Here is a 24,577-nt window from a genome sequence, read left to right as displayed (position 1 = left end):
GAGCGGCAGCCAAGAGTCGGAGGCTAAAGTGACTGAGCCACCCAGGCGCCCTCGTAACATCGATTTCTTAAAACCATTTTGAAATGGAGATTGTTTCCGGAGGCCTAATTTTATTTTGAAAAGAAGAACAGGAAGGAAGGAAGGAAGAGAAAGCCAACACGCAAGGCCCTTGCAGAGCTGGGGAGAACCAGAATTGGCGGGAGAAGCCTCGGGACCCCTCGGGCTGACTCAGCGCTCCAAGAGCCTCAGCTGTTGGCGGAGCCGTGACCAGGGCGCCCTGGGAAGCGTCCAGGGTCTGCGGCCTCAGGGAGTCACAACTCAGCCCCGGTTAGCGGTCTGCAGCCTTCCGGTGGCCACTCACCCCGACCCCCCTCCCCCCCCCCCCCCCCTGTGGGCCCCGCCCAGCTGGACGACCCGACAATGCCACCGTGGTCCTGACGCAATCTTAGTGCCTGTGGCCCCTGCAGCCACCCCACGAGATCTCCAAGGTTCTCGCCACTTACGGAAAGCGAACCCAGGCTCGGCGAGATGACGCGATTTGTCCCCAATTAAACACCTGTTTCAGGTGCCACCAGGATGGGGACCCGAGAGGGTGGAGACCCCGGGACCCTCTCCTAACCGTCATTCTAAGCCATCAGGCTGTGGCCCTGCTTTCTCTGAGGGTGACACTGGCCCACCCCAGGTCGCGGTGGGGGGCTGGGGTGCGGGGAGCCCCTTGGGAGGGGAGGCTGCAGCCCCACGAGCAGCCGCGAACACAGGGCTGCGTCCTGGAGCCGCCGGTGAAGGCCACTCCGGGAGGGACCGATGGCCGCTTGGTCGCGCACACAGACTGCATGACGGCACAGCAGGGGATTCGGGGCGGCCTGTTCCCGGAGAGACCGTGGGCTCGCCCACGAGCTGGCAGCTCGCTCCGCGGACTCACGGGACCCAGCGTCACAAGGACTGCGGGAAAGGAACTCCTGACCGTCCTTCCGGCTTTTAAGCGTGCGATTTCTTTTTTATTATTAAGAAATATCATTCCCGTGTGTGTGCACACACACGTATTAATATGTATAAATGCACGCGCATGTATATGTGTGCGTATTTTGTTTGTTTCAAGGAGGTGAAGCCTATTCTCCCAGAGTCTCACCTGTTTACTGATCTCTCAGGAGATTTCAAGAGTCAGAGTGCGGATCTCATCTGCAGGACCTTGGCCGATCCACTTTGCTGAGCCTGCTTTCCGCACAGGGTGTGTGAACGCGCCCTTCCCTTGGGGACGTCGGGCAGAGGATGTGAGTCTGTCCAGGGCAAGCGCCGGGTCGGGGCGCGCACCCAGCAGGAGCTCGATGGCCCCCGAGCTGCAAATACTGTCCTTCCTCCTGAGTTTAAACCCCGTTCTCCCATCAGGGGAGGGGTTTCCCCATCAGTGCCTGGCACCTGGCGGGTACACGCACGGTGATGAACGCGTTAGCCGCACGAAAGCATCGACTCCGGGGAACCGTCTCCCGTGAAATGTAAAAATATTTCGGTGTAATACGAGCTTCATTTTGATTTTCATGTGCGTTGTCTGTATGGGGGGGCGGCTGGGGGAGGGGCAGGATGCCCTGAGAGGCTATGAAGGGGCAATTCACAGAGGTTAACCTATTTCCTACTCCCTAGACTTCTTATTTAAATAAGTATGTACTTCTTTTCTAATAAGTACTTTTAAAGTTACAAACAAGCGTACCCGGGCACTAAAGGCTCACCCGGCCCCTCCTGTCTACAGTGGGGCGTCACGCGTACTAGTAAAGAGCGTGGGCGCTGGGGGAGGCGGCCTGGGTTCGAGTCGTGGTTCCGGCGCACCTCGCACGAATCACTTAACCTCTCTGTGCCTCCCTTTCTTTACTGATAAAGTGAGGATTCCTGGGGCTCCCCCCATCGTGGGGCTCTTGGGGGAATCAGGTGTGCCAATGTGTGTATAGACCTTAGAAGGTGGGAGGGGAAAACCCACCGGTTTGCGAGCAGAGGGAGCCCGGCGCCCGGCCTTGGCCCAAGCTGGGTGGGGGAGAGGGCAGAGCTCATCCCATCTGGAAGCAACAGCTTCGTGGTTCCGGCTCAGCTTCTGCGCGCACGGAGAGATTTTCAGACGCCCAACCCTTGAGAGTCCAGAGCCGGGGTGCCCAATATGGCAGCCGCCAGTCACGGTGGCCACGGAGCACCTGTGGCTCGCCCGAACTGGGGGGGGGGGTGCTCTATGTGTGCAATACGCAGTGGACCCCAAGGTCTTATTTGAAAAAGAGAATGCATATTCTTTCGTAACTTCCTATTATACACGCTAATATTTTGACATCCCAGCTTAAATCCCACATGTCCTAAATATCTCCTCCTGTTCCTTTTTACTGCGTCTACTAGAAACTTTAGAACCCGTGTGGCCTGAAGAGCGTGCCAGATGGGCCCCGGGAGGACGGTGCCCGGCCCACAAAAGCTGCTACACGGACTGTCTACCTTTGGATGCAGGTCCGTCCACACAGATGCCACAGGTACACACGGGTCGTGTCTGTTGACAACAAGTGACCAAGAACATTATCTGTCATTGTTGGTGCATTTCCCAATCTCTCCTTGTGAAACCTGCCTTTTCAAAATGGTCCCGGTCTAGGAAAAACTCCTGAACGGATATTCACGCAGATGTCCAGCTTCTTTCCGCGAACGTTCGGGCAAAGCCCAGTTCTAACGTCAAAAGCTCTTCCTGATAACCTTTTCTTTCCTCCACTATCCTTCACGGACACGTGTGTCGAGACCGAAGATGCCTGTCCTCTTACGATGTCCCGGTTCTACAGACACCTCTTTCAAAACTTTCAGGAAATCCTCTTTTAGAAAAAAACAAACAAGAAAAAAACCCACCACTAAAACCCAAGTCACTTCACTTTACAGCAGAACCACCTTTGGCCCGTGTGCTGAGAATTCTGTTCAGGAGGCTTTTGTTTGTTTTTCTGGAGGATTCCCTACGTTTACAAGGAAGTTTGCTGTGAACAGGTCCCCGAGGGTCCAGCAGCCACAACTCCCTTGGGGACCCACTGTGACCGCTCTGGGGTCCCAGCAGGCGTTTGGGACAGAGCCACCCTCCCGGCCCAGGCTTGGTTCCCACGGTCCCTAATGGGAACAGGCTCCGCGGAGACTTCTCAGTCCTGGCTCTGTGCAGAAGGTTGCTGAGGTCCCATCGAGACAAGGGGCGGCGGGGGGGGGGGGGGGGGCCCCTGGAAGGAGCCATGCCACCGAAGAGGGGCCTCCAGATAGCGAGACGGGGCCCTGCTGGATGTGCCCAGCCCCCCGAGCCTCCCTCCGTCATAGTGATGCCCGGTGCCCTACTTCTGTTGCCATTTCTCTGGTCATCTGTGCCCCCTCTAGATGACAAGTCCCACAGGGGCAGAGATCAGGCCGTGTGCTCCCTGCTGGGTCCCGGTGCCTGGGACACGGTGCGGGCTCGCCAAGTGACAGGGGAGGGCACACCGGAAAGATGGGGGTAAGGAGGGGCTCCTGGGTGGTGCTCTCCCTCCAGTCCTGAAAGACAGTCCACTGAGGCTCTCGCGTGCGTGTGAGAACCACAGCGCCTCGAGGTGCGCAACGACCTTGTAAGTTGCCGTGGCGACGAGGGCCACCGGCTTCACCGGGCACTCACGGTGAGCCACCGGGAAGTGCTTGGCACACACAACCTCCCCACAACCGCGGGTCACAGGAGGGACCGAAGCCCAGGGAGACGCCCACCCGAGGACGCCCAGCTGGCGGGCGGGGGGAGCAGGGTCCCAAACGCCATCGGGCCCCGCGTGCCCGCCTGGCCTCGCCTCTTGCCTGCGTGCAGGGTGGACCCTGTCATCTCGCTGCCCCGGGGCCCCGGGACCCCGGGACCCCAGCCCTGGTCCTGGCGCCTCATTGAAAACGCACCGAAAGAATGAAGTTTAACCACAAATGATCGGAATCCCGCACAGTGTGTGCCGGGGACACGACCGGCCGCCTCACGTCACCGTCCCGTGTGCGCCAGGACCCCTGGAGGCCGTGTCCACACAGAGTGCCCAGCCCACTCCCGGAGCTTTGGACTCAGCAGGCCTGGTGGGAGGGGCGGGCTCGAGAATCCTCCTTTCCAGCAAGCTCCCCACTGATTTAGATCCTGCTGGTCTGACGGGGGGCCGGTCTGAGACCTCCCCCCCCCCCGCCTTACCACTACCCCAGGGGGCAGGTACTATCACCTTCCCCTTTACAGGTGGGGAAACTGAGTCACAAGAGCGCGTCCGAGGAGGAAGGGGAGCAGGATCTCAACTCTGCATTTGCCTAGAAACTCACTAGAACCTTCTGAACAGCCCAGCGGCCATGAGGCACTTCGGGGCCTGGGAAGGGCTGCCTGGAAGGTATTTATAATGACGGCAGCAACCCTGGCGGGTCCCTCAGGAAGAGAGAAAAAATGACGGGTTTCCCGGGGTGGGGTTGGTTACAGCAGGGAAGAAGCCACTTTGGGGACCCGTCCCAGCCCCTGCCGTCCCCGGACACCCACCTGTGGGGGCCGCACGTGAAGCCGTTGCGGCCGCCCTCGGGGGGCCGCTGAGCTGCTCGGGGGTGAGCCGGGCAGAGGGCACGCGGGCCGGTCACCGCACTTCTCAGCGAGACCGTGTCCTCTTTGAGGGGAACATAGCTCAGCAGAGCGGTGTCCCGGGATTTCTTTCCTGCCTGCCCAGGAAATTCCACCTAATCGCTGCCTTGTTTCCCTCCCATTAAAACCAATGGAATTTCCCTTCATTAGGCTTTTCCCAAAAAAGGTGGCCCAGGCTAAAGACTACGCCAAGGCTGTTAGCTCTGGCGGTTCCGGGCTAAGGGCAGGGTTACCGCGGGGCCCCTGGGGGTCTGGATGCGATTCTGCCGCGTCTCCACGTACAGCTGAGACTCCCCAGCAGGCCGGGAGGCCGGGAGGCCGGCACGGGCACCGAGCTCCTTGGAGCCACGAAAGCCCAGGCTTCAAGGTTCCCGGCAACTTTTACGTTCTAGATTTTATACTCTTTTTCCAAAGAAGGCCCCCTCTGGGCGCCTGGGTGGCTCAGTCAGTTAAGCATCTGACTCTGGCTCAGGTCACGATCTCGCGGTCTGTGGGTTCGAGCCCCGTGTCGGGCTCTGTGCCGACAGCCCGGGGCCTGGAGCCGGCTTCGGATTCTGTGTCTCCCTCTCTCTCTGTCCCTCCCCTGCTTGCGCTGTCTTTCTTTCTCTCAAAAATAAACATTAAAAAAAATTTTTTTTTTAAGAAGAAGGCCCCCTCAAATATAAAATGTCAGCATTCCCCTCTGTTATGGGCTCAATTGTGCCCCCCGCCCCAATTCCTATGTTTAAGTCCCAACCCCCAACGTCTCAGAAGGTGACCGTATTTGGAGAGAGGGTCTTCAAAGGGACAACTAAAGTAAAAATGAGGTCACGAGGGTGGACCCTGACCCAATCAGACCGTCCTTAGAAGAGATTAGGACGCAGATTCGCACAGAGGGAGGGCTGCGTGAGGACACAGAGTCGGCCGTCTACACAACAGGAGAGAGGCCCCAGAAGGAAGCCCCCCACCCACATGTGGCTCGCGGACCTCCAGCCTCCTGAACTTTGAGGATAGAAATGTCTGTGCTCTGAGCCCCCCCCCGCAGCACTAAGAACAAATACACCCCTGACGGGGGTCTGCCCCTGGGTGGTCTGAGAGAGGCTGGTGCCTTGTGTGAGCTCACGGGGCTCTCAAGAGGAGGCCCCAGGACTGGGGCCTGGGTCCCCGGGCTGTGAAGCCTGGGACTTGCTTCCACGGACAGCAGGGCACAGGTGAGAATGAGCGGCATGGGCCAGAAACCGGTCTGGCAGCCCGAAGCGGCGCTGGGACCCCTCGTGAAGAATGTTCTGGAAAGGCGTACCCAAAGCCTTTGACGTTTGCTCTAGCAACTGAAGCAAACGATCGTGGGAGGTGCAAACATCCCCTGCCAGGCTGCTTACCACGGTGACGATCAGCCCCTGGGCAAAGTGCTGAACTGTCCAACCGGGAAGGGGGGCACGGTGCGCTCACCGGATGCAGCCGTGTGGCCTCGCCCGCAGCGACACTGGGAGCGGCCTCCGTGACCTACCGAGGGCTCGTCGCTCTCAGACGGGCACTGGATTCATCCTCCAGCAACCGTGTGAGGCCAGGACCAGTTTGGTCCCCCATCACGGGTGAGGAAACTGAGGCACCAGGAAATGGGGTGGCGGCTCACGGTCACAGAGCTGGCGAGTGGCAGAGCCTAGTCTATTGGATGCCAGACCCTGGGCTCCTCCTTCCGTAAGTAACTATACTGTCACCTCGCTATAGAGGACCACCGCGTCACCACGATCTGCCCCCACTTGTTCTGCGCGGGACGACGCACGCTCCTCCGTGCCCAGAAAAAGTCCCACCGCATCTCCCGGGTGCTTCTGAGCTTTCGTCAGAGAAAAAAGTTCTTGTTTTCAAAACAGAAAGGCAGAGAATTCTGGTGGGAATGCCCTTGGCTGGCCTTGGGTGTCGAGAGCCAGAAGACGCACCCCTACCTTTCAGACTGCACTCCGTTCCTGAGCGAGCCCACGTAGGCCTTCTTTTTGTCCACCGGCATCACATCCACGTAACCCCCGCTCTCCTGCCCGATGACTCCCGCGTGCACGGCCGTCTTACAGATGCTTGAAGTCTGGAAGCACAGAAGAGCCGCGATCAACATCGAGAGTGTCGTGCTCGTGGGTGAGGCCCTAATGCCATCGGCCAGCACTTGGTGGCCTGGTTGGGGGTGGGGGAGGGCGCTGATCAAGTTACGGCTAAGAAACAACCATCGCCTCCTTGATTCCCCCGGGGGTCTCTCCGGAGAGACCCGGCATCATTCATTCGTTCCTTCGTACGGCAAGTCTTTCCTGAGCACCTACTACACGCCAGGCACTGAGCTAGATGCAGAAAGTTCCGCAGGGAAAATAAAGACTCTGCCTTCAGGGAGTTGAGGGAGACCGACAAGTAACAAATACGCAAAATAGCAACTCTGCCTCCGAAGGAAATAAAGCCAGATCGGGAGACAAAGTGGCTGGGTTTGGAAGGGCTCTTTTCGGAGAGTCAATCAGGGCTTCGACTGCTCTCGGTGTGGTACCTGAGCTCAGATTTGGACGGCAAAAAGGAGTCGGCCACAGCCTGGAAACAACTCTGGGCAGAGCCACCCAGGCAGAGGGAGCAGCTTGTGCAAAGGCCCTGGGGCCTTTGCGTGACCTCGTCATGTCCAAGAAACAGAAAGAGGCCGGGAAGGCCCAGACCCAGCATCTTCCACACCGGTCAGGTGGCTCGCACGTGTGGCCGGGGCCTCACCCACCTGTACCCAGATCCGTCTGTGGGGCGCACAGCCCCCCCCCCCTCCCCCCGCGGTCAGCAGGGCGAACACAGACTCTGGGCTGACCATGCCCCAGGCCCTGGCCGACCACCTTTGGCTCTTATCTCGTTTACGCTTCCAGTGAGACGCCTAACCGCCGCTATCCCCGTTTCACAGGCCGTGAAGTGTGGGTTTGGGGAGGTCCGAGAACTGGGCCAGGGCCACGCGGGCAGCTAGTGGCTCCGCAGAGATTCCAGCTGAGGCCTGGCGGAGCACGACGTCTGTGCTTCTGGGGTCCGCAGGGTCACGGCCTCCAGAGACGCCCACACCCCCATCCCCAGAGCCCGTGAGGACGTGACCTCACGCGTGGCTGAAGGCCCCCGCAGAGGTGACTAACTTAAGGGCCCTGTGCGGAGACGAGCCTGTGTTACCGATGGGTCCACAGTCATCACAAGGTCCTCACGAGAGGGGAGGCAGGAGGGACAGAGCCAGGAGGCGGCGGCCCAAGCAGGGGTCGTGGGCGGCCTCTAGAAAGTGGGAAAGGCAAAAGAACCACAGGCGGCCCTGGAGCTTCCGGAAGGGAGGAATTTCTGCTGGTGGCTTGACCCTGGCGAGACCAGTATCGGGCTCCTGACCTCCAGCCCGTAAGCATGTGTTGCTTTTAGGCCATGAAGTTATGCAGCTTCTAATCGCCCCCTGATAACAAAAAAGCTTCCACTGATGAGGCCCCTGAAGTGTGAGGATCTGCAAGCCTTCAGAAAAGAGAGTCAGCGGGAGATCGGCCCCAGGGGCGTCTGAGAACGTTCGGCCAGGCTGACGGAGCCGCTCAGAGACAGAAAGTCAAACCATGTCCACGGGTCAGGGAGCTGACTCCGGTGCTGCCTTCGCTCGTGACCTAGTGACCTGTGGCCGTGACCGTCACGGGGGCTTAGCCGGCAGACCCTGTGTGTGTTGAGCGCCGCCAGGGGGCCGGTGCGTTGTGCGATCGCGTGCGGTGCAGGGAGCGGAGGCGAGGCCGCTGCCGACCGTGTCCCAGCTCCGCAAACACCGCCAGGTGCCTGTCACCCGGCGGGAGGGTGGGTCTGGCCTTTGCTGCCTCCCAGGGCCCCCTGTCTGCACGGTGCCTGGGACCCAGCAATCACCCGTGAAGCGACTCGGGTCCCGACTGCTGGCCAACCGGGCCGGCACCTCCTCCGCGAAGAGGCAGGGCGGCCAAGAAGAATCCTGCACGGTCGTACTTTACGAGACGCGTCAGCAGGGGTCAAGTCCACAGACACAGCACGGGCAAAGGAAGCGTCTGCTGAGGTGCCCCTGGCCTGGGACAAGCAATCCGCCATCCAGCGGGTTCCTGACCCCAGACGTGAGTGGGTGGATCGAAAAGGGCTGTTTGAAAAACCCCCGTTCGAAATCCCACGTGGGGCCGCCACCCGGTCCTGTTCCGAACCTGCCGAGCCCCCTCCAGGCTGTGGGCCCCGGCCTCCAACCCCAGGCCCTTCCAGAGAGGCCGCCGGTTTTGCAGAAGAAAGTCGCTTCCCGGTGGCGGAGGCCGCCCGGCACCCTGGGAAGCTAATACCTCGGCCGAAAGGGGGAGGGTCCCAGAGCCAGAGCGAACACCCACACTAAGGCCCGGAGGACAGGACCGCGTGCGGGCTGTGACTCAGTCGCTTGAGTTACTGAAAGGCAGCTGCAGCCCTGCGCGGCCCCGTCTTACCTCCGTCAAGAGGCTGGGCGAGGTGGGCTCCTGGGGACCTGTGAGGCCCAGAGTGTCAGGCAGAACTCTGGGGGCCTTGGGGTCAGCAAGAACGTCCTTGATTCTAGTGCCCCGTGCGGGGAGACCCCTCGGGCTCAGGGAGGCCAGGACAGCTGGTCGCCCCGTCTGCACAAGGAAGCCTTCTTAATCCCCCTCCTGGGGAAAGGATCCGTCAGCCACCAGTTCCCGGGAAGGGTTTGTGCCCCGCCAGGATTCTGAACCAGTGCGCCTCCCTCTGTCTCCGAGAGAGACGGGGGGTCTTCCAAAACGCAATGATCAGTTTAGAGCCCCGCTAAGCGCACGGTCAGTAGAGGCGAGCTCCACGAGTGAGTACCAACACGCTTACCGTTCTGACCACCGGGCAGAGCGGGCCCGCCCGCTCGCTACGCTGACCGAGTTGCCAGATGTGGGGCCCCGATCCCGCCTCCCGCAGTCCCAGCCCGCGGAGGCGCGTCCTCCAGGCTCAACGCTCCCAAGAGGCCATGCACGTTGCTTTTGTGCCCTCCGTGACAGCCCTTTGCCTCCCGGGCCCTGATTTCAGGACACCAGTTGTGACAACATCGAGCCCTCGGCCGGGAATGTGAGAACCTCACACCGACAGCCCGATCCTTCTCGACAGCCGAGTGGGGGTCATTGTGGGTAACATTTTGGAGCGTGCACCACACAGGCCCCGTTGTGTTTCACACGCAGAAATGGAGACGTCTCTCAATTATCCTCCGTGGGAGGTGTTACTCTCTCTTCACAGCGAGAGGCCCCGGGAGGTTAAACGATTTGCCCAGCAGCCCGCAGCTGGCCAACAGCAGAGCGGGGACCCACTCGGAGCTGGCAAGCGGGACGCTACTTTTCACAGGATTATAAGAGCCTGCAAGGGCTATCGTGGAGCTACTACGGGCTCGTGGGGTTGAACTAACGGCTGTCCGTTAGTTGAGACAAATGGAAGCAGCAAAATTGTCACGGTCCCCATCACCAGTATCACAAATTCTAAAGCGGCTGTCATCCCAGGCCAGAAGCATCAGCATCATCTGGGAACTTACTCAAAATGCAGATTCTCTGGCTCTCGGCCAGATTTGGAGTCAGAAACGCTGGGGTAGGGCCCGGAAGTCTGTTTGCACAAGCCCTCCGGGGAATTCTGATGCATGCGTGCCCAAGTGTGAGGACATATCCAGCCACCGAGGGAGACGGGGAGAAGAGATAAGAAACTGAGGTCCAGGGTGGGGGAAAGGCTTGCCCGCCATCTCACAACCGAGTCGTAAACTCGCACCTTGACCCGGACTGTGCTCTTTGGGCTGCACCCCGATGTCTCTCCTGCCTGCAGCTCACCACAAAGTGAGGCGAGCAGGCGGAAGCGGCGGCACTATGAGGCCCTTCGAAGATCTGGAGACAACGCTCCCAAAATAAATCTCTTAGCTAAACAGACATTTTCCAAAAAGGCATCATCATTTCCCAGAATACAGAGTGACCTAGAAACCGAGGCCAACAAAGAACCTCTAAAATGGGATGGAGCTTGCTTTCTTCTCTCCTTACTCGGCCAACCTCCTCTCCCCGTCTCCCCGCCCTGTTCCTCTCTTTTCCGCTTTTTTCTTTCCTTCTTTTAGTTTCTGAACAGCTTAACATTGAAACATCGACTAACGCCACACCGTCACTTATTTATTCCTTCAACAAACATTCACCGAACAATCATTTATGTGCCGAGCTCCGTTTGGAGCACTGTGGTTGTTCCAAAAGCTCCAAAACCTAGTGAACAAGGCAAACACTCCATAGGGCTCTTCACCCACGTGCCTGTTCACATCAGTGTAATTATGAGTGCAGGTGCACTCAAGCAAGGCACAAGAGAGTAGGGAAAGGACAGAGTCTGAAGCAAGACCTTCGTGGCACCTCACCTTGGCCTGTGTCAGCTGTGTGATTTAGGGACAGCCTAAAGCTGTCCTGTAAGATGGGGACACCTAAGCCTGTAAGCCTGTAAGATGGGGACACCAATACTTAGAAATGGTGTTTTTAAAGAACCTAAAACCACAAAAGATAACTTTATAGTGTTAATTTCCATCAAGTTCTCCTTGCAGTTCTAACCTTCAAAAAACAACTTTATATGTTCAGCTGCTATGTTGTTTGGCGCATACAGATTTGATCTCATAAATCCGATCTTCATAAATTATACCTTTTGTGCCACCGTGCAATGAATTGTGGTGTCCCACTCAGTACGTTTAACCTTAAATTCCACTGTATCAGACAGCAATATTGTCACTCCTGCTTCATTGTTTCTCCGCATTTGGCTGGAATCACTTGGCCCTATCCCTTTACTTTTCAATCATTTTAAAACCAAAGTGTCTGTCTTTTAATAGCAGACTTTGGCTCAAACATTCACTGTAACAATTGATACACATTATTTTACTCCTTCATTAAACTTTCAAAACTCAGTTTGGGCTTAATGGCTTCTGAGAAGAAAAAAAAAAACTCATTTGAAGAGAAAAGGACAAAAAGATAGGAAAAAAAAAGGGTGAGCCATGAAGGTTGGTTTGACTTTACAGGACTTAGTGACCTCACACTTACAGAAATCTGGAACAAATCAGCAGGTGGAGGCAAAGACAATGGTCGTGGGCGGGAGAGAACAATTAAAATGAAAATGGAAAAAAGTTGAGTAAAAATGTTAGCCGGGGATAAGCAACACTGATCTAATCATGAGATTTTTAGATCTCGAAGATTCCTTGGACTAGAAAAATCCCAGCTGGCTCCTTCTACAGAGAGGTAAGCAACTTGGCAAGAAATCACACAGCCTGTTGGGCAAGGCTGTGACCACATTCCCATCTCTCGGGACGCCATGTCCCTCAACCCCGGGCAACTGGAGGGAACAGACTACGTTCTGGAGGATTCGCTAAGAAAACTCAGGCTGAAGCTTCCTTGCTAAAGTCAGTAAGGAAATACAGACAAACAGGCTCCGGTGTGATAAGAGTGGTCCTCAGCAAGCAGTAAATTAGTGTCATTTGTATTTCCTCCGGTGTTTTTAGCTAGGCGGGTACGTAGCCAAAAAGAAACACCGTGAGGAGAGCGGACCGGTTCTATTAACGCGTCAGGAGAGCCGGAAAGGTGTTAAATATCCGGAAATGAAGTTCGTGATACAGGAAAGCCGGCGCGTTACAAATGCACATCAACGGGGAAGCAGGAGTCAATCGACCGAACTATGAGAACATGTGCGTAAGACGAGGCACGCCTGCATCTGTATTCGTGAACATACACGAGCGGAAGTAGTCGCTATGAACCGGAAACTAGGGCAACGGTTGCAGAAAGAAATGCTGTGGTCTAAAGTCAGCTAGAGACACAGGAATGAGATCTCGGGTTTCTGGCATCCAGACTTTGGAACGTGATTTCCGAGGGCTTAGCGTGCTTCGAGAGGTGGTCCCGGAAAACACCAGCATACTCACGTCTGCGTAGATGTTAGTTCCAAACACGGGAGCCCAGTAGGACGGCTCGTCTTTGCAGTGTGCCGGACAATGAACTCTGGAAAACAAGACACGTTTGTGCGATGGTCACGGCCAGCAGAAAACAGGTCCCGAGAAGCGGCTGGCCCTCCCTCTCGGAGCGTCAAGGTTTAACGACTTGGATGGGAAAGGAAACTACCACAGCGTGTGCTCTCTGGGGAAAAAAATATATGCCTCTCGCACCCTCGCGGTGGTAAAGATATCTTCCCTCTTCTTAAATCGTGCACACGGAATTTTAAAAAGTCCGGACCAAAAGAGGCCCGCAGAAACAAGGTGAAAGAAAATAAATATGGGAGAGATGGGAATATGGGCTTGTCGGAGGTCGTACCTCCCATTTTCGGGGGTTGGCCAACTCATACCGGGAGTACATCACGGAGATTATACTCAATAGACTTTTTTAAAGGCCGTTTCCCTGCATGAGGGCGGAAAGGGCGGAGGGCCCTCACCTCAATGAGTCAGACTATTACAGAGAGGGGGCGCTGATAACCTGAGGCGGAAGAGGTTAGATCACCACTGTGTCGGTCAACCACATCCCTGCTGTGGGCCTAGAGGATTAGGACAGCACCTCAACCTGGAAATGGGTGGGCCCCAGCTGGTGTGAGAGATTCAGACCAGGGAAAAGCATGAGCCCCACCTAAGAAAAGGGTTGGGTTTTTTTTTGTTTTTTTTTTTTTTTTTTTTTCCGTTTTTTAAAAAGGTATGCCATGTTGCTGGAACCCAGGGACCAGGAAACCAACATGGCGTCCGGAAGCCATGTGGCCCCAAGGCAGGCAGGATCCCGGGAGGCAAGAAAGGCAGACAAAGGGACTGGGAAGTTAAAACAGTCCCGCGGGAGGGAGGGGACAGGAGTGGACCGAGAGAATATGCGTGTGAGATTTTAAAAAAGAAAACAGAATGTGGGAACGAAAACTCTTTCTGACTTTCTCTAGAACGGCAGGCCAGAAACCTCTGTTTTCTATACTTGTACCGTGTCAAGCTTTTCTTTTTGTTCATTTGTTCTTTCCGAAATAACTTCCTTGTGCTTCTCTTTAATATTTGGGTTTACTATTGAATAGTTAATAAGAGGTTGTGATCCTTGGAACATTCAAAGGGGATCAGCTTCGCGGCGGAGGGCCAGTGGGGGCCAGTGAGAGGGCCCCGAGGGGAGTGTGAACAGCAGAGGGGAGGAGTGGGGGGGTCCCCGTCCAGGGTGTGCCCCTCACCAGCAGCCTCCTGGGGCTCTTCCCTGCTCACACCTTGGGGGTCTCCACATGTTAGTTTTAAGGTCCGTCTCATGGAGGGAGAAGGGTTCACAGCTCCCGAGAGGACCTAACAGGTGCTTCAGAAGGAAGTGTTACCGGGAACCCATCGTTTTGTCACGAAACATCACCCCCCAAAAATCAGCCAGAGAAGGTTTAGGCAGCGCACGTAAAACCTAAGTGTGGTCCAGGCACAGAATGGAAACCACCGTGAAGAAGGAACCACCGACGTGCTCAGCAGCACAGGTGAGTCTCGAAAGCATTACGCAGAGTGAAAGAAGCCCCGCGCGATGACCCCCGACGCAACATGACGCCGCCTTCTCTCGGCCCCTGTGTTGGCAAAACCAGACGCTAGACAGTCTCACCTTGGGCAGTGGGTCCCCGGCTTCTCGAACGGGCAGAGCTGAGCAACGGTGGTGTAACAGTCCAAGTCCTGCACTGGGGACAGGAACGCGATGGGAAACGGTCAGGTCGCTCGCAAGCCGGGGTCTCGGGCTACCCGCCTATGAAATGGGCTGCTGGACAACCGGGTCCAAGAGGCTCACTGGGCCTTTGGACAGAGGTGGGATGGGAAGCCCACAGGTGCCTGGCCCCAGCAATGCTGGCACCTCACCTCGGGCCCCTCAAGGGGTGACAAGCCCCATGGCCTGAGCGTGGCTACAGCACAAAGGTGTTACCACCCTTGATCGTTCCTCCGTCGGACCCACGATACCTTTCATTTGCTTCTCTATTTTGAAGCTGTTCACCTTCCTTCTCTTCACGGTAGGTATTATTCCAATTACAGAGTTGGAAACAGAGGCCCAGAGGCCAAGAGACAACCCTGGGTCTGCACGGGACACGGTGGGAGGCCAGGCTTCTGGTTCCCAGTCTAGCGATCTTCAAGGTCACGTGGGTTTAAACAACAGAGGTAAAAAGGGGCTCTAATACTGCCCACCTGTAGTCTCTGCGTGTCTTCAGCTAGTCTGGGGCTCGGCTAACTCTGCCGAAAGGGCCAGAGGGCAAATATTTAAATATTTCTGGCTTTGGGGGCCCGACGGACTACGTTGCAACCACTCAACTGTGCTGTTATGGCTGAAACCAGCGACAGAGGACGTGTAAACGAATGGGCGTGGCTGTGTGCCAATAAAACTTTATTTACAAAGACAGAGGGCAGGCAGGATTCGCCCCTGAGGGTGGCAGATCACCAACCCGTGGTCCCGCCTATCATTTGGGTGCGTTGGGGATCGATGTAGCAATCCAACAAAGGGGACTGGTTCACTACACCAGGGGCCGCCGTATCATGGCAGGCAGATGAGGTCATTAACACTGGGTTCATGGGCCGCCTGCGTGGCTCAGTCGGTTAAGCGTCCGACTTCGGCTCAGGTCACGATCTCACGGTCTGTGAGTTCGAGCCCCGCGTCAGGCTCTGGGCCGATGGCTCAGAGCCTGGAGCCTGCTTCGGATTCTGTGTCTCCCTCTCTCTCTGCCCCTCCCCTGCTCATGCTCTGTCTCTCTCTGTCTCAAAAATAAATAAAAGCATTAAAAAAATAATTAAAATACTTTTTTTTAAATTGGGTTTAGAACACCACTTAAAGGCACAGAAGTATCTTCCTGATACAGTATTATTTGAAGAGAAAAATCAGGTTGCCAAACTTATGTAACTCTGTTTCAATTTTTGAAAGTGGATCAATGTATTACCAGGGCATATACTCGTAATCAGAGGGAAAACACCTTCAGAAGTATCCACCAAAACGTTCACAATGTTATCTGTAAGTGGCGGAGTTTGGTCAAAACCTCTTTTTTTTTTTTTTTTTTTTTTAAGGCGCCTTTGTATTTTTAAATTATCTGGAATGAATAGGCATTATTTTGTAATAAGGAGAAAAGCTGCTATGTGTTCTTATAAAGACACCTAATGAGATATTCTTGCATCCAGGGCCTGTGACAAGCCAAGAATCGCTTTCCCAAAGGAAGGGGTTGTCGGGCCAGCTTCCCGAGGAAGGTGCCGGGCGGGGCGCCCCTACATCTTGGCTCCCCTGAGACCGTCCCGGTCAAGCGCTCTTTCTGCACGACCAGAACCCAAGGCTCCGCTTGTGTCCGCAGGACGCCCCCCAGGGGTACGCCTTCCCCCGCCAAGTGAACGCACCGTAGACAGGATTATACAGCGAGGCCGGGGAGGGCACGGACGGGCCGCGTGCTTCCTCAAGTTTCCCCTCTGTCGTTCAGGGCAGACATTACTAATCTATCGAGGCCTGTTTTCTGAGGAGCCCAGAACAAGGCTGCAGAATCCTACTCAATACTCCACCCACCATCACCAACCAACAGAAACAGACTCTCCGTCTACAACCTATTGGCTGCTCCAGACCCAGGCATTAGGACTTCTGGGACATTCAGCTGGGAACCCCCGGGGCCTGTGACGCCCGTTTAGCGATTTAGGGCCGATGCCAGGTGCAGATATGTTTAGAAACTAGTTAAAGAATCAGCATTGTCAGGAACCTCTTTAAAAACCCTTTACGGGGGCGCCTGGGTGGCGCAGTCGGTTAAGCGTCCGACTTCAGCCAGGTCACGATCTCGCGGTCCGTGAGTTCGAGCCCCGCGTCGGGCTCTGGGCTGATGGCTCAGAGCCTGGAGCCTGTTTCCGATTCTCTGTCTCCCTCTCTCTCTGCCCCTCACCCGTTCATGCTCTGTCTCTCTCTGTCCCAAAAATAAATAAACGTTGAAAAAAAAAAAAAACCCTTTACGATGCTGAGGACTGCAGTGTTAAGAGGCAGAATTCACATTAAGTCAACAGCTCAGGAGAATGACATCTCCAGGGAAACCCAAGATCACCTGTGTATTACGGTCACGTAAAAAAAAAAAAAAAAAAAAGACTGGCCAGGGGGCGCCTGGGTGGCTCAGTCGGTTGGGCGGCCGACTACAGCTCAGGTCATGATCTCGCGGTTCGTGGGTTCGAGCCCCACGTCGAGCTCTGTGCTGACCGCTCGGAGCCTGGAGCCCGCTTCAGATTCCGGGTCTCCCTCTCTCTTTCCACCCTTCCCCCCTCATACGCTCCCTCTTTCTCAAAATAAACATTAAAAGTAAAATAAAATAAAAAAGACAGGCCAGCTTACCTTTTACTTTGGACACCATGAACGAACTGGAAGGCTTGTACTTGCTGGAGAAGAAAACAGGATGTTCAATGCAAACAGAATTGTTTCTACAAGTGCAGGGTTGTTGAAACAAAGTCCCACGTTTGTTTCATTTCGGACTCAACTTTGTGTGTCCCTACTCGTTTCCCATCAGCTTGAAAGCCCTGAGACCATTCTCGAGGGGGGGTGTGTCAACCTACTTTGTGCCAAGAGCCCCTCGGGCAGGCTGGTGTCCTGCTCAGAATAGTGACTTTAAGATGCAGACCATAAACTTAAAAGGTTAACGGGAAATCAGTTATTGGTGGGATCGCTACCAAAGCATCAAAAGGAATGTGTGGGGCCCCTGGGTGGCTCGGCCGGCTGAGCCTCGACTTCAGTTCAGGTCATGATCTCGGGGTCTGTGGGTTCAACCCCTGCATCTGGCTCGCTTGCGGTCAGCAGGAAGCCCGCGTGGGATCCTCTGTCCCCCACTCTCTCTCTCTCTGCCCCTCCCCTGCTCTCCCTCAAAAATGAATAAACATGGGGAAAAAAATGAATCTGCCTTTGGGTAAGAGCTGCGCTTCCTCGCGAATGCACTCGAAGCAGAAACTGTCTTCCAACCACTGTCTTTCCGGGGTCGTGACGGCAGACGTTTGCAGACGCCTCACCCCTACTCCCGTTGGGGACCAACACTCCGCCAGCAGGAAATAACTACGTTTCAATTAGAGGTTGGAGAAAATAAAGCTTCCGTTTGCTTTGTGTCGAGGTTGGCAGACTCCCTGGGACGCAAAGAACTGCCCTCCAGACGCAAAGCTGGCCGCCGGGAGGGCCCCGACGCGGCTCCGGGACAAGCTGTGCGGGCCACGCGGGGCGCAGACCCGGCCGGCCACAGCGCCCTCGCTCGGTGCCCCCGCTGAGCCTGGCGCAGTGGCCGGCGTTAGGTCACCGGGCCTCCGCGAACGCATTCTCTGCTTCTGTTTAGACATCCTCACTCTCGTGGTGACGTGGCCCCTGAGACCCCAGCTAAGGCAAAGAGGGAATCTTGCGAGCCCTCTTGAAGAACCAGACCTTTCAAAGGGGAATGACTCATGCGGTTTTTGAAATGTTCTGCGTGGAACCCCCTGGAACACACACAGGCGCTTTGGCCGCTGTGACCCTGGCTGCAGAGGCGGGACGGGCCCTGACGCAGGGAGGCTCTCTTGATGCGAGGCACCGTGGCCCAGGGACGCAGGGAGCTGGGGCAGGGGCCCCGGTGTCCCTGCGGGGCCAGGCTCTAGGTGTCCTGGATGGGGGGAGGGGACTCCCGGGCGCGAGGGGCCTTTCCAGGGGCGACACATCTTTCCTAGCGACCGTGGGAGAGCTGCATCGTTTAAAAAACTAGCTGCCTACACCCGTGTGGACCAGCCGGGTCCTACCATGGCCCTCTTTCCCCAGCGAGACGCCGTCACCCAGAAGAGATGAAGACACCCGCCCAAGGTCACGGAGCAGGGGCCGGGGCACCAGGTCTGTCAAGAGTCAGCCTCTAAACCCAAGGATGGGAGGAAAAGCAGGAGTTGAAACTCAGCCGAATTAAACACTTAAACACACGCCCAGAAACACCCACGCGGGTGAGAGGTGGTGAAACGCCTACGGGGTGACGTCTGAGCTACGGCGTTCAAGTTCACCGTGACGGTTTGTTTCCCTGCTTCTTCATATCGTTCGGTACTTTTCAAAATTTCGACAATACTTTCATAACCAGGAAAAAAAAGAAAAAAAAAAGCGTTAAGGAATCCCGAGCACGGGACAGTTACCTCAGAGACTCCACGCCGTTTCTCTCAGACCTGACGAAGAAGGGCACCTTCCCGTTCCTGGTGACGTCCACCAGGCCACCTTTGGCGTCCAGGATCCCGTAGTGAATGGCGGCCCGGCATATGCTGGACGACTGGGGGCGGGAAGGGAGACGGTAAGTACGTCTGAAGTCACCTTTGTCCAGTCTGCTCTGGAGATGCCCAAGGTTTTGTCCCCAAGCCACAAAAAGCCCCGCTTCTAACTCCCGCCTTTCCCCAGAACACGTCTTTGTTCCTGGGTTGCTTATCTGAGAAAACCCACGTGAGGTGCTTTACGAACTAAGAGCGGTGACAAATGGCCCTTTCTCCCCACACAGGGAGGCATATTAACGCTCGGTCTAACATGGAGACTGACCTTCACGAGGGTCCACCCCGGGTCCCGAAAGTGGCTTTCCTAGTCTGTGAGCCCGGAGACAGGCGCACATCAGCTCTGGGACGGAGGGGGTGGAAGGAAAAAAATCTCCTCGGGCCAAAACCAGCAACCTCCGTTCCAAACGCGCTGGGAGTCCACACGGGCCACTTACGCTTTCGTAAAAGAGAGTTCCGAACACCGGCGCCTTGCTGCTCAGGCAGCCCGCTGGGCACTGGTACCTGATGGAGAAGAAAGCAAGTGATTCCCACAGGTGAACGTGTGTGCATGCAATCCTGCCAGGAATTCATCGGGGTTCTTCTCGTCCGGAAGTTCTATCACGGACACCAGAGAGAAGCAGGCTCCAGATGTTTTCAAGGGAGTCACGGCAGACCCAGGTGAAGTTCATGGTCACAGGAACACCATTGTGGATTCAACTTGACCTCGTTTTCATGTCTTTAACATTCATGTCATAGGGAGGGGGCGCCTGGGTGGCTCCGTCGATGAAGCGTCCGACTTCAGCTCAGGTCGGGATCTCACAGTTCGTGGGTTCGAGCCCCGCGTCGGGCTCTGTGCCGACGGCTCGGAGCCTGGAGCCTGCTTCCCATTCTGTGTCTCCCTCTCTCTCGGCCCCTGCCCCGCTCACACTCTGTCTCTCTCTCTCTCGAAAATAAACATTAAAAAAAATAATAAAAAGATTCATGTCAAAGGCAGAGACGCCAACCGATGGGCAATTCACGGAAGAAAACCAAGTGGTTTCAAAGGCACCAAAACAAAAATCCTCAAACATCAGTCATCATAGAAGGCGCAAATGGAAAGGGCAAGCCTCTTTCTAGGTGTCAGATTCCAAGGATTTTTTGTTTTGTTTTTTTTCTTTTTAGATAGGATAAAACTCAACGATGGTGTTCTTGCCCAGGAAAATGCACCTTTCCAGAAAGCCTTAAAAATGCCTATCCTTCAATTCTTAAGTTTTCCTTGTAAGCGCATAGCCCAGGCCAGAAGCCGGAAAGTCAGGCCCACGTACTGCACCCAAGGTCTGGAATCGCTGAAAGACCAGGAAGAAGCCGGCACCGTCGGAGGGACGGCCTAACACATTTTTGTGCCGTCGTACGTTAGGGTATGATGCATCCGCGAGAAATGAGGGTTTTGGAAAACATGTGACTTCGGAAAATCTTAAATGAAAACAGTAGCACATGAGGGGCGTTAGCTGTGGGAGCCTCCCCGGTGCCCAGAAAAAAGACCGGAAGGGAAGCTACATCAAATCTCTACGGATATCGCGGAAAAGCGGGGAATCTTTAGTTTTTTTCTCTAAACTCTGGTGCTGGTGGTGTTTTCCTGAATTACTGACGATACACGTGAATACTTTTTAAAGTCGGGGGAGAGGGGGGGAGGCCCGGTCAATACTATGACTGTAAAAGCACCGTGGACAGAAAACTGATGAGCCAGGGGATGGGCTGACTTCCAGGAGGCGAACCGTGGACGCTCCTGTGTTTGCAGGTGGGGGGAGTCGTAGCTCCCGATCAGAGGCCTCTAGTGGCCTTCGTGTGGCCGGACCCCTGCCTTCTCCCTGCTTGCAGAGGGTCCCATCGACCCCCGACTCCGGAACGTTCTCGAGGCTATCTGACGGATGTTCTCCAGCCTCGTCATTTTTTTCCCACTGACGACTCTGGCGTGATGTTCTCCTCACGAGCTCGCGGTACAGAAAAGCACGTCACCGCGAAGGGACAACTGGGCCCCACGGCCACGCAAATGTGCCCGGGTCATTCCGGCACCCGTGGTCGCCGCATTTGCTCATCTACCGACAACCCGACTGCTTTGACGTCTCCGGCACCTGCTGGCCCTCGAGCCACCTCGCCCTGGGATGCCCCGGGGCCACTTGCTAACGCTCCTGCCAAAGTCCGAGCAAAGCCTCCTCCTGGCACACCGAATTCCGAGTCGCCAGGGTTCGAAGCAGGATCTGCTACCTTCTCATTCTGGTGTGCGCACTAAACAGCACGATTCGCGTTCAGGGGAACGGTCGCCGGGAGCCACAGGCGGACGAGGCGGCTGGGCTCCACCACCGACACGGGCTTCCGGCCACGAGCCTGGGGTTGCGCGTGACCCCACGGCACGTGGTGGCCGCTTGCTGCCCGAAAGAGCGGCCGCCTCGCCAGACCCAAGCCCGGCCTTCCTGGCAATCGTTCCTCAGCGTCTGAGCGGACAACACGAAGTGAGCCCATCAGCCGGACGGATTCATTCAACTGCCGGGGAACATCCTGGTGGCTCTGACTCCAGTGGGGACTCGGGTTTCACAGCCGTGCGGCTGGATCTGCCCGCGGCCAACAGCGCCGGCTCACACGTGTCCTCCCACGGCCCCCGCCCTCCCCTGCTCTGCACGGGACCCGGGCCACCCCGCGACCCCCTTCGCGCAGCAGGTGGAACGGAGCCCCGGCCACGCACGAGCTCCGTGTCTACGGCGCATCTGCTCCTGGCACATCCACAGCCTGGGGATTCTCTTTGGACCAAGGACCCAGAGCATCCGTCACTCGGGCCCGTCCTCCCCACGAGGTGGGAGCCTGGGCCAGCTCCCTGGTCAAAGGCTATCAACCGGGACTGATTTTAGCCCTCAGGGAACGTGGGGCAGTTTCTGGGACCATTTTTAGGCATCCCAGTTGGGGGTGGGGGTGCTCCTGGCATCCAGGGGGGTGAGGCCAGGATGCTGCTCGACGCCCTCCAGTGCACAGAACAGCCCCGCCCCAGAGAATGATCTGGCCCTAAACGTCAGGAGTGCCGAGGCCAAGAAGCTCGGGTCTAGGCACTACATGGTGGCAGTTGGAGGGAGACCTGCGACGCCACGGCCGGTCTAGCCTATGACAGGGAACGAGCCTGCCTAGCATCCCGCTCGACCCGGCACAACCGTTGTGCTAAGAGCAGAGGAGGGCATTTTCCCCCGAGTCTCTGCCCAGCTCGGCCCGGCTGGCCGGCATCGCACTGATCACGACGTGGCCCATGACCGCGGCACACGCTTCGAAGGGGGTGCAGGCGTCGGCCAGAGAGGGGTGCAGCCGGGCCTTACCTGTTGCACGTGGACCCTTTGCACTTGTCCTTCATCTTGGTGTCACAGCTGACAACTTGGGCTAGGAGAGAAGTGCGGAAATACACGTCACAAAAGCAGGGGGATCGGTCTGAGTTAACAGACACCACCCCCCACTCCGAAGAACTTTCTGGAACACTCTGGAATCCGTGCCACAACCTGAGCAGGAGCAGTGCCCACTGGCTGCATGCTTCATCTGTGAGGTTCCAATCCCCGACCTGCCCCTTTAGAGAAGCAGTGTGACCTTGGATATGTTCCTTCCCCTCCGTGAGGGTGTGTCCGCATACGGATAGTGGGGATAGGACCTTGGGTGCTGTTTCTGTCAGCGTTAACTGAGAACGTGCATGTGGCTTTGGAGGGGGGGGGCCTGATACGCACCAAGTGCCCTGAAGCCCCAGAAGGTTCTGGAGGGTGGGACTTACAGGCCTTCTCCAGCCAAGACAACTTCTGTCGACCATTACTTTCTTGTCTGTCTTACAGGGACACGTCAGAATCCTGGCGTGGGGTCAGAGTTTGTCAAAAAGACTTATTATTTGGGCGCCCGGGTGGCTCAGTCGGTTAAGCATCGGACTCTTGATTTCGGCTCAGGTCACGATCTCACGGTTTGTGAGTTTTGAGCCCCACGTCAGGCCCTGCGCTGGCAGCGTGGAGCCTGCTTGGGATTCTCTGTCTCTCCCTTTCTTTCTGCGCCTCTCCTGGTCTCACTCTCTCTCTCTCTCTCTCTGTCTCTCAAAAGCGGATGAACATTTAAAAAAATCTTGTTTCTTGATTTGTCTCTCTTATTTAAAAGAAAGAAAGACATTTATTTTGTAATGTTAAATTATCATTTTCTTAACGGAAACGGCTTAGGGGAAGCAGAGAACCATGAGTGGACGACCCAGGCCTGTGTTGTGCTCATGAGAAAACACCCCTCCAGAGCCCCGAACCTTCAGGAAAGGCGCTACCTTGGGGAAATGGAGCACTGAGCTCCAGCCAGGGCAGGTGAGGGCATCGAGGGGCAGGAGAGGGGAAAGCCTGACAACACCCTGCATTTGGGGACTTCCAGGAGCCTTGGGGGGAATGCGGGTGGCACTGCGGTGATGACCTGGGTGGCCCCCATTACTGCAAAGGATGCTCAAAGCAACCCCACGTGGGCCTTACTGTCCCCTTTTATGGATGAGCAAACCAAGTCTCGAAGGGGCCAGTGAGGGTCCGAGGCACCAGAGCCGGGCCCGGATGCCCGCCCTGCCGGCACCTCCAGGGGGACCCAGTTTCAGCCCAGGCCCCCTGCTGAAAGGGCAAGGCCTCACCTCGAAATACCTGCCTGGCGGGAAAGGCCCCCCAAGCACCACTCCCATAACGCTTGCTTTGGAAATGACTTAAAAGTATCCTTTTTGGAAAATGCCTCGGGGCGGCGCGTTTGTACCCAGACCCGCCCTGTGTCCCCACTGTCTGCCCGCTCGGAGCCCTCCCCGCCCCGCGGCGCCCCTCCTGGCCCCCCCCCCCCCCCCCCCCCCCCCCCCGCAGAGGCGGCCCCCACTCACTCATGTAGTTCACCGCGGCCGCTTTCTTGGGCTTCATGGGTCTGGTCACCCTCGGCTGGACCCAGACGTGCTTCTCTTCCGGGACGGGAGCCACCTCCACCTCGTTCATCTCGTCCGTTTCGGGTTTGGGGACGAAAGTCTCTTCTTCACAGCGGGGGTGGGGGCGAGACAGACAACACGAAGGATGCCACAAAAATTCACTTTGTGGGGCGGCAGGGGCGGGGGGGGGCGCACGGAAACGGCAACCGGGAAACCGAACTTGCTTGCGGTTCGCTTTCACAAAGACTCGTTTCAGCAGCAGAGAGAAAGTTCCACGGCAGCACCGAGCCGGCCAGGGGGCATCCCACCCGCCCAGGCGAGGCGGCCGGCTCTCTGCTCGCCGTGTTTGCTTTGGACCCGGGGGCAGCCCCGACCAGAGGTGCGAACCCCAGTGCCCGCACCCGGGTGGTCACACTGGCTCCTTGTCCTACCTCCTCCCGCTCGCCACCACCTGCCCGAGGGCGCGGCTTCGGGGGGCCGCCTCCCCGTCCGAGCCCAAGCTGGCACGGTCTCCCCTGAGCTCCCTCTGGCCCCCGGGGCTCTCCCTGGGGGAGGGGCCTTCCTCGTCTGTGCGCCCACCGTGGCGCACGGGGCCCCACGTCGCTGTCCTCGGACCGCGCTATGCCCGGCCACCGGCAGGGTCTGCTCCCTTCCGCTCGCCTGTGAGTCCCTGCTCAACCGCGGCTTTCGGGCACCGAAGCTTCCCTGCCCGGCGCTCACGGCCAGCTTTTTCACATTCAAAGCCGAAGCTGGGTTGAGTTAGCCCATCTCCGGGTTAAACGCAGAGTTACGTCACCCCGCTACCGTCACTTCTCCAACCTCGACCACGACCCCCGAGTTTTCAAACACGCTCAGTGGCCACACAAATTCCATTTCTCCTAAGGATCAGGTGCACCTTCGAGTTTGCATCCTG

General features: G+C 56.7%; 1 protein-coding gene across 1 annotated transcript in view; it reads right to left on the bottom strand.

The window, feature by feature from the left end:
- CRISPLD2 (cysteine rich secretory protein LCCL domain containing 2) overlaps positions 1-24,577 on the bottom strand; it is a 59,547-nt gene that overhangs the window by 5,377 nt on the left and 29,593 nt on the right. Inside the window, exons 7-14 of the mRNA XM_040443249.1 lie at positions 23,626-23,769; positions 22,085-22,145; positions 19,205-19,271; positions 18,645-18,775; positions 16,858-16,901; positions 14,137-14,209; positions 12,477-12,552; positions 6,520-6,653 (exon numbers count right to left, since the gene is read on the bottom strand). Of these exons, the coding sequence (XP_040299183.1) occupies positions 6,520-6,653; positions 12,477-12,552; positions 14,137-14,209; positions 16,858-16,901; positions 18,645-18,775; positions 19,205-19,271; positions 22,085-22,145; positions 23,626-23,769 (730 nt within the window). The remainder of the gene's footprint in view (positions 1-6,519; positions 6,654-12,476; positions 12,553-14,136; positions 14,210-16,857; positions 16,902-18,644; positions 18,776-19,204; positions 19,272-22,084; positions 22,146-23,625; positions 23,770-24,577) is intronic.

This window comes from Herpailurus yagouaroundi, unplaced genomic scaffold (genome assembly GCF_014898765.1).
Source record: "Herpailurus yagouaroundi ecotype Mexico unplaced genomic scaffold, PumYag 190, whole genome shotgun sequence".
Classification (NCBI taxonomy): Eukaryota; Metazoa; Chordata; class Mammalia; order Carnivora; family Felidae; genus Herpailurus; species Herpailurus yagouaroundi.
This window is presented reverse-complemented; position numbering and strand designations above follow the sequence as displayed.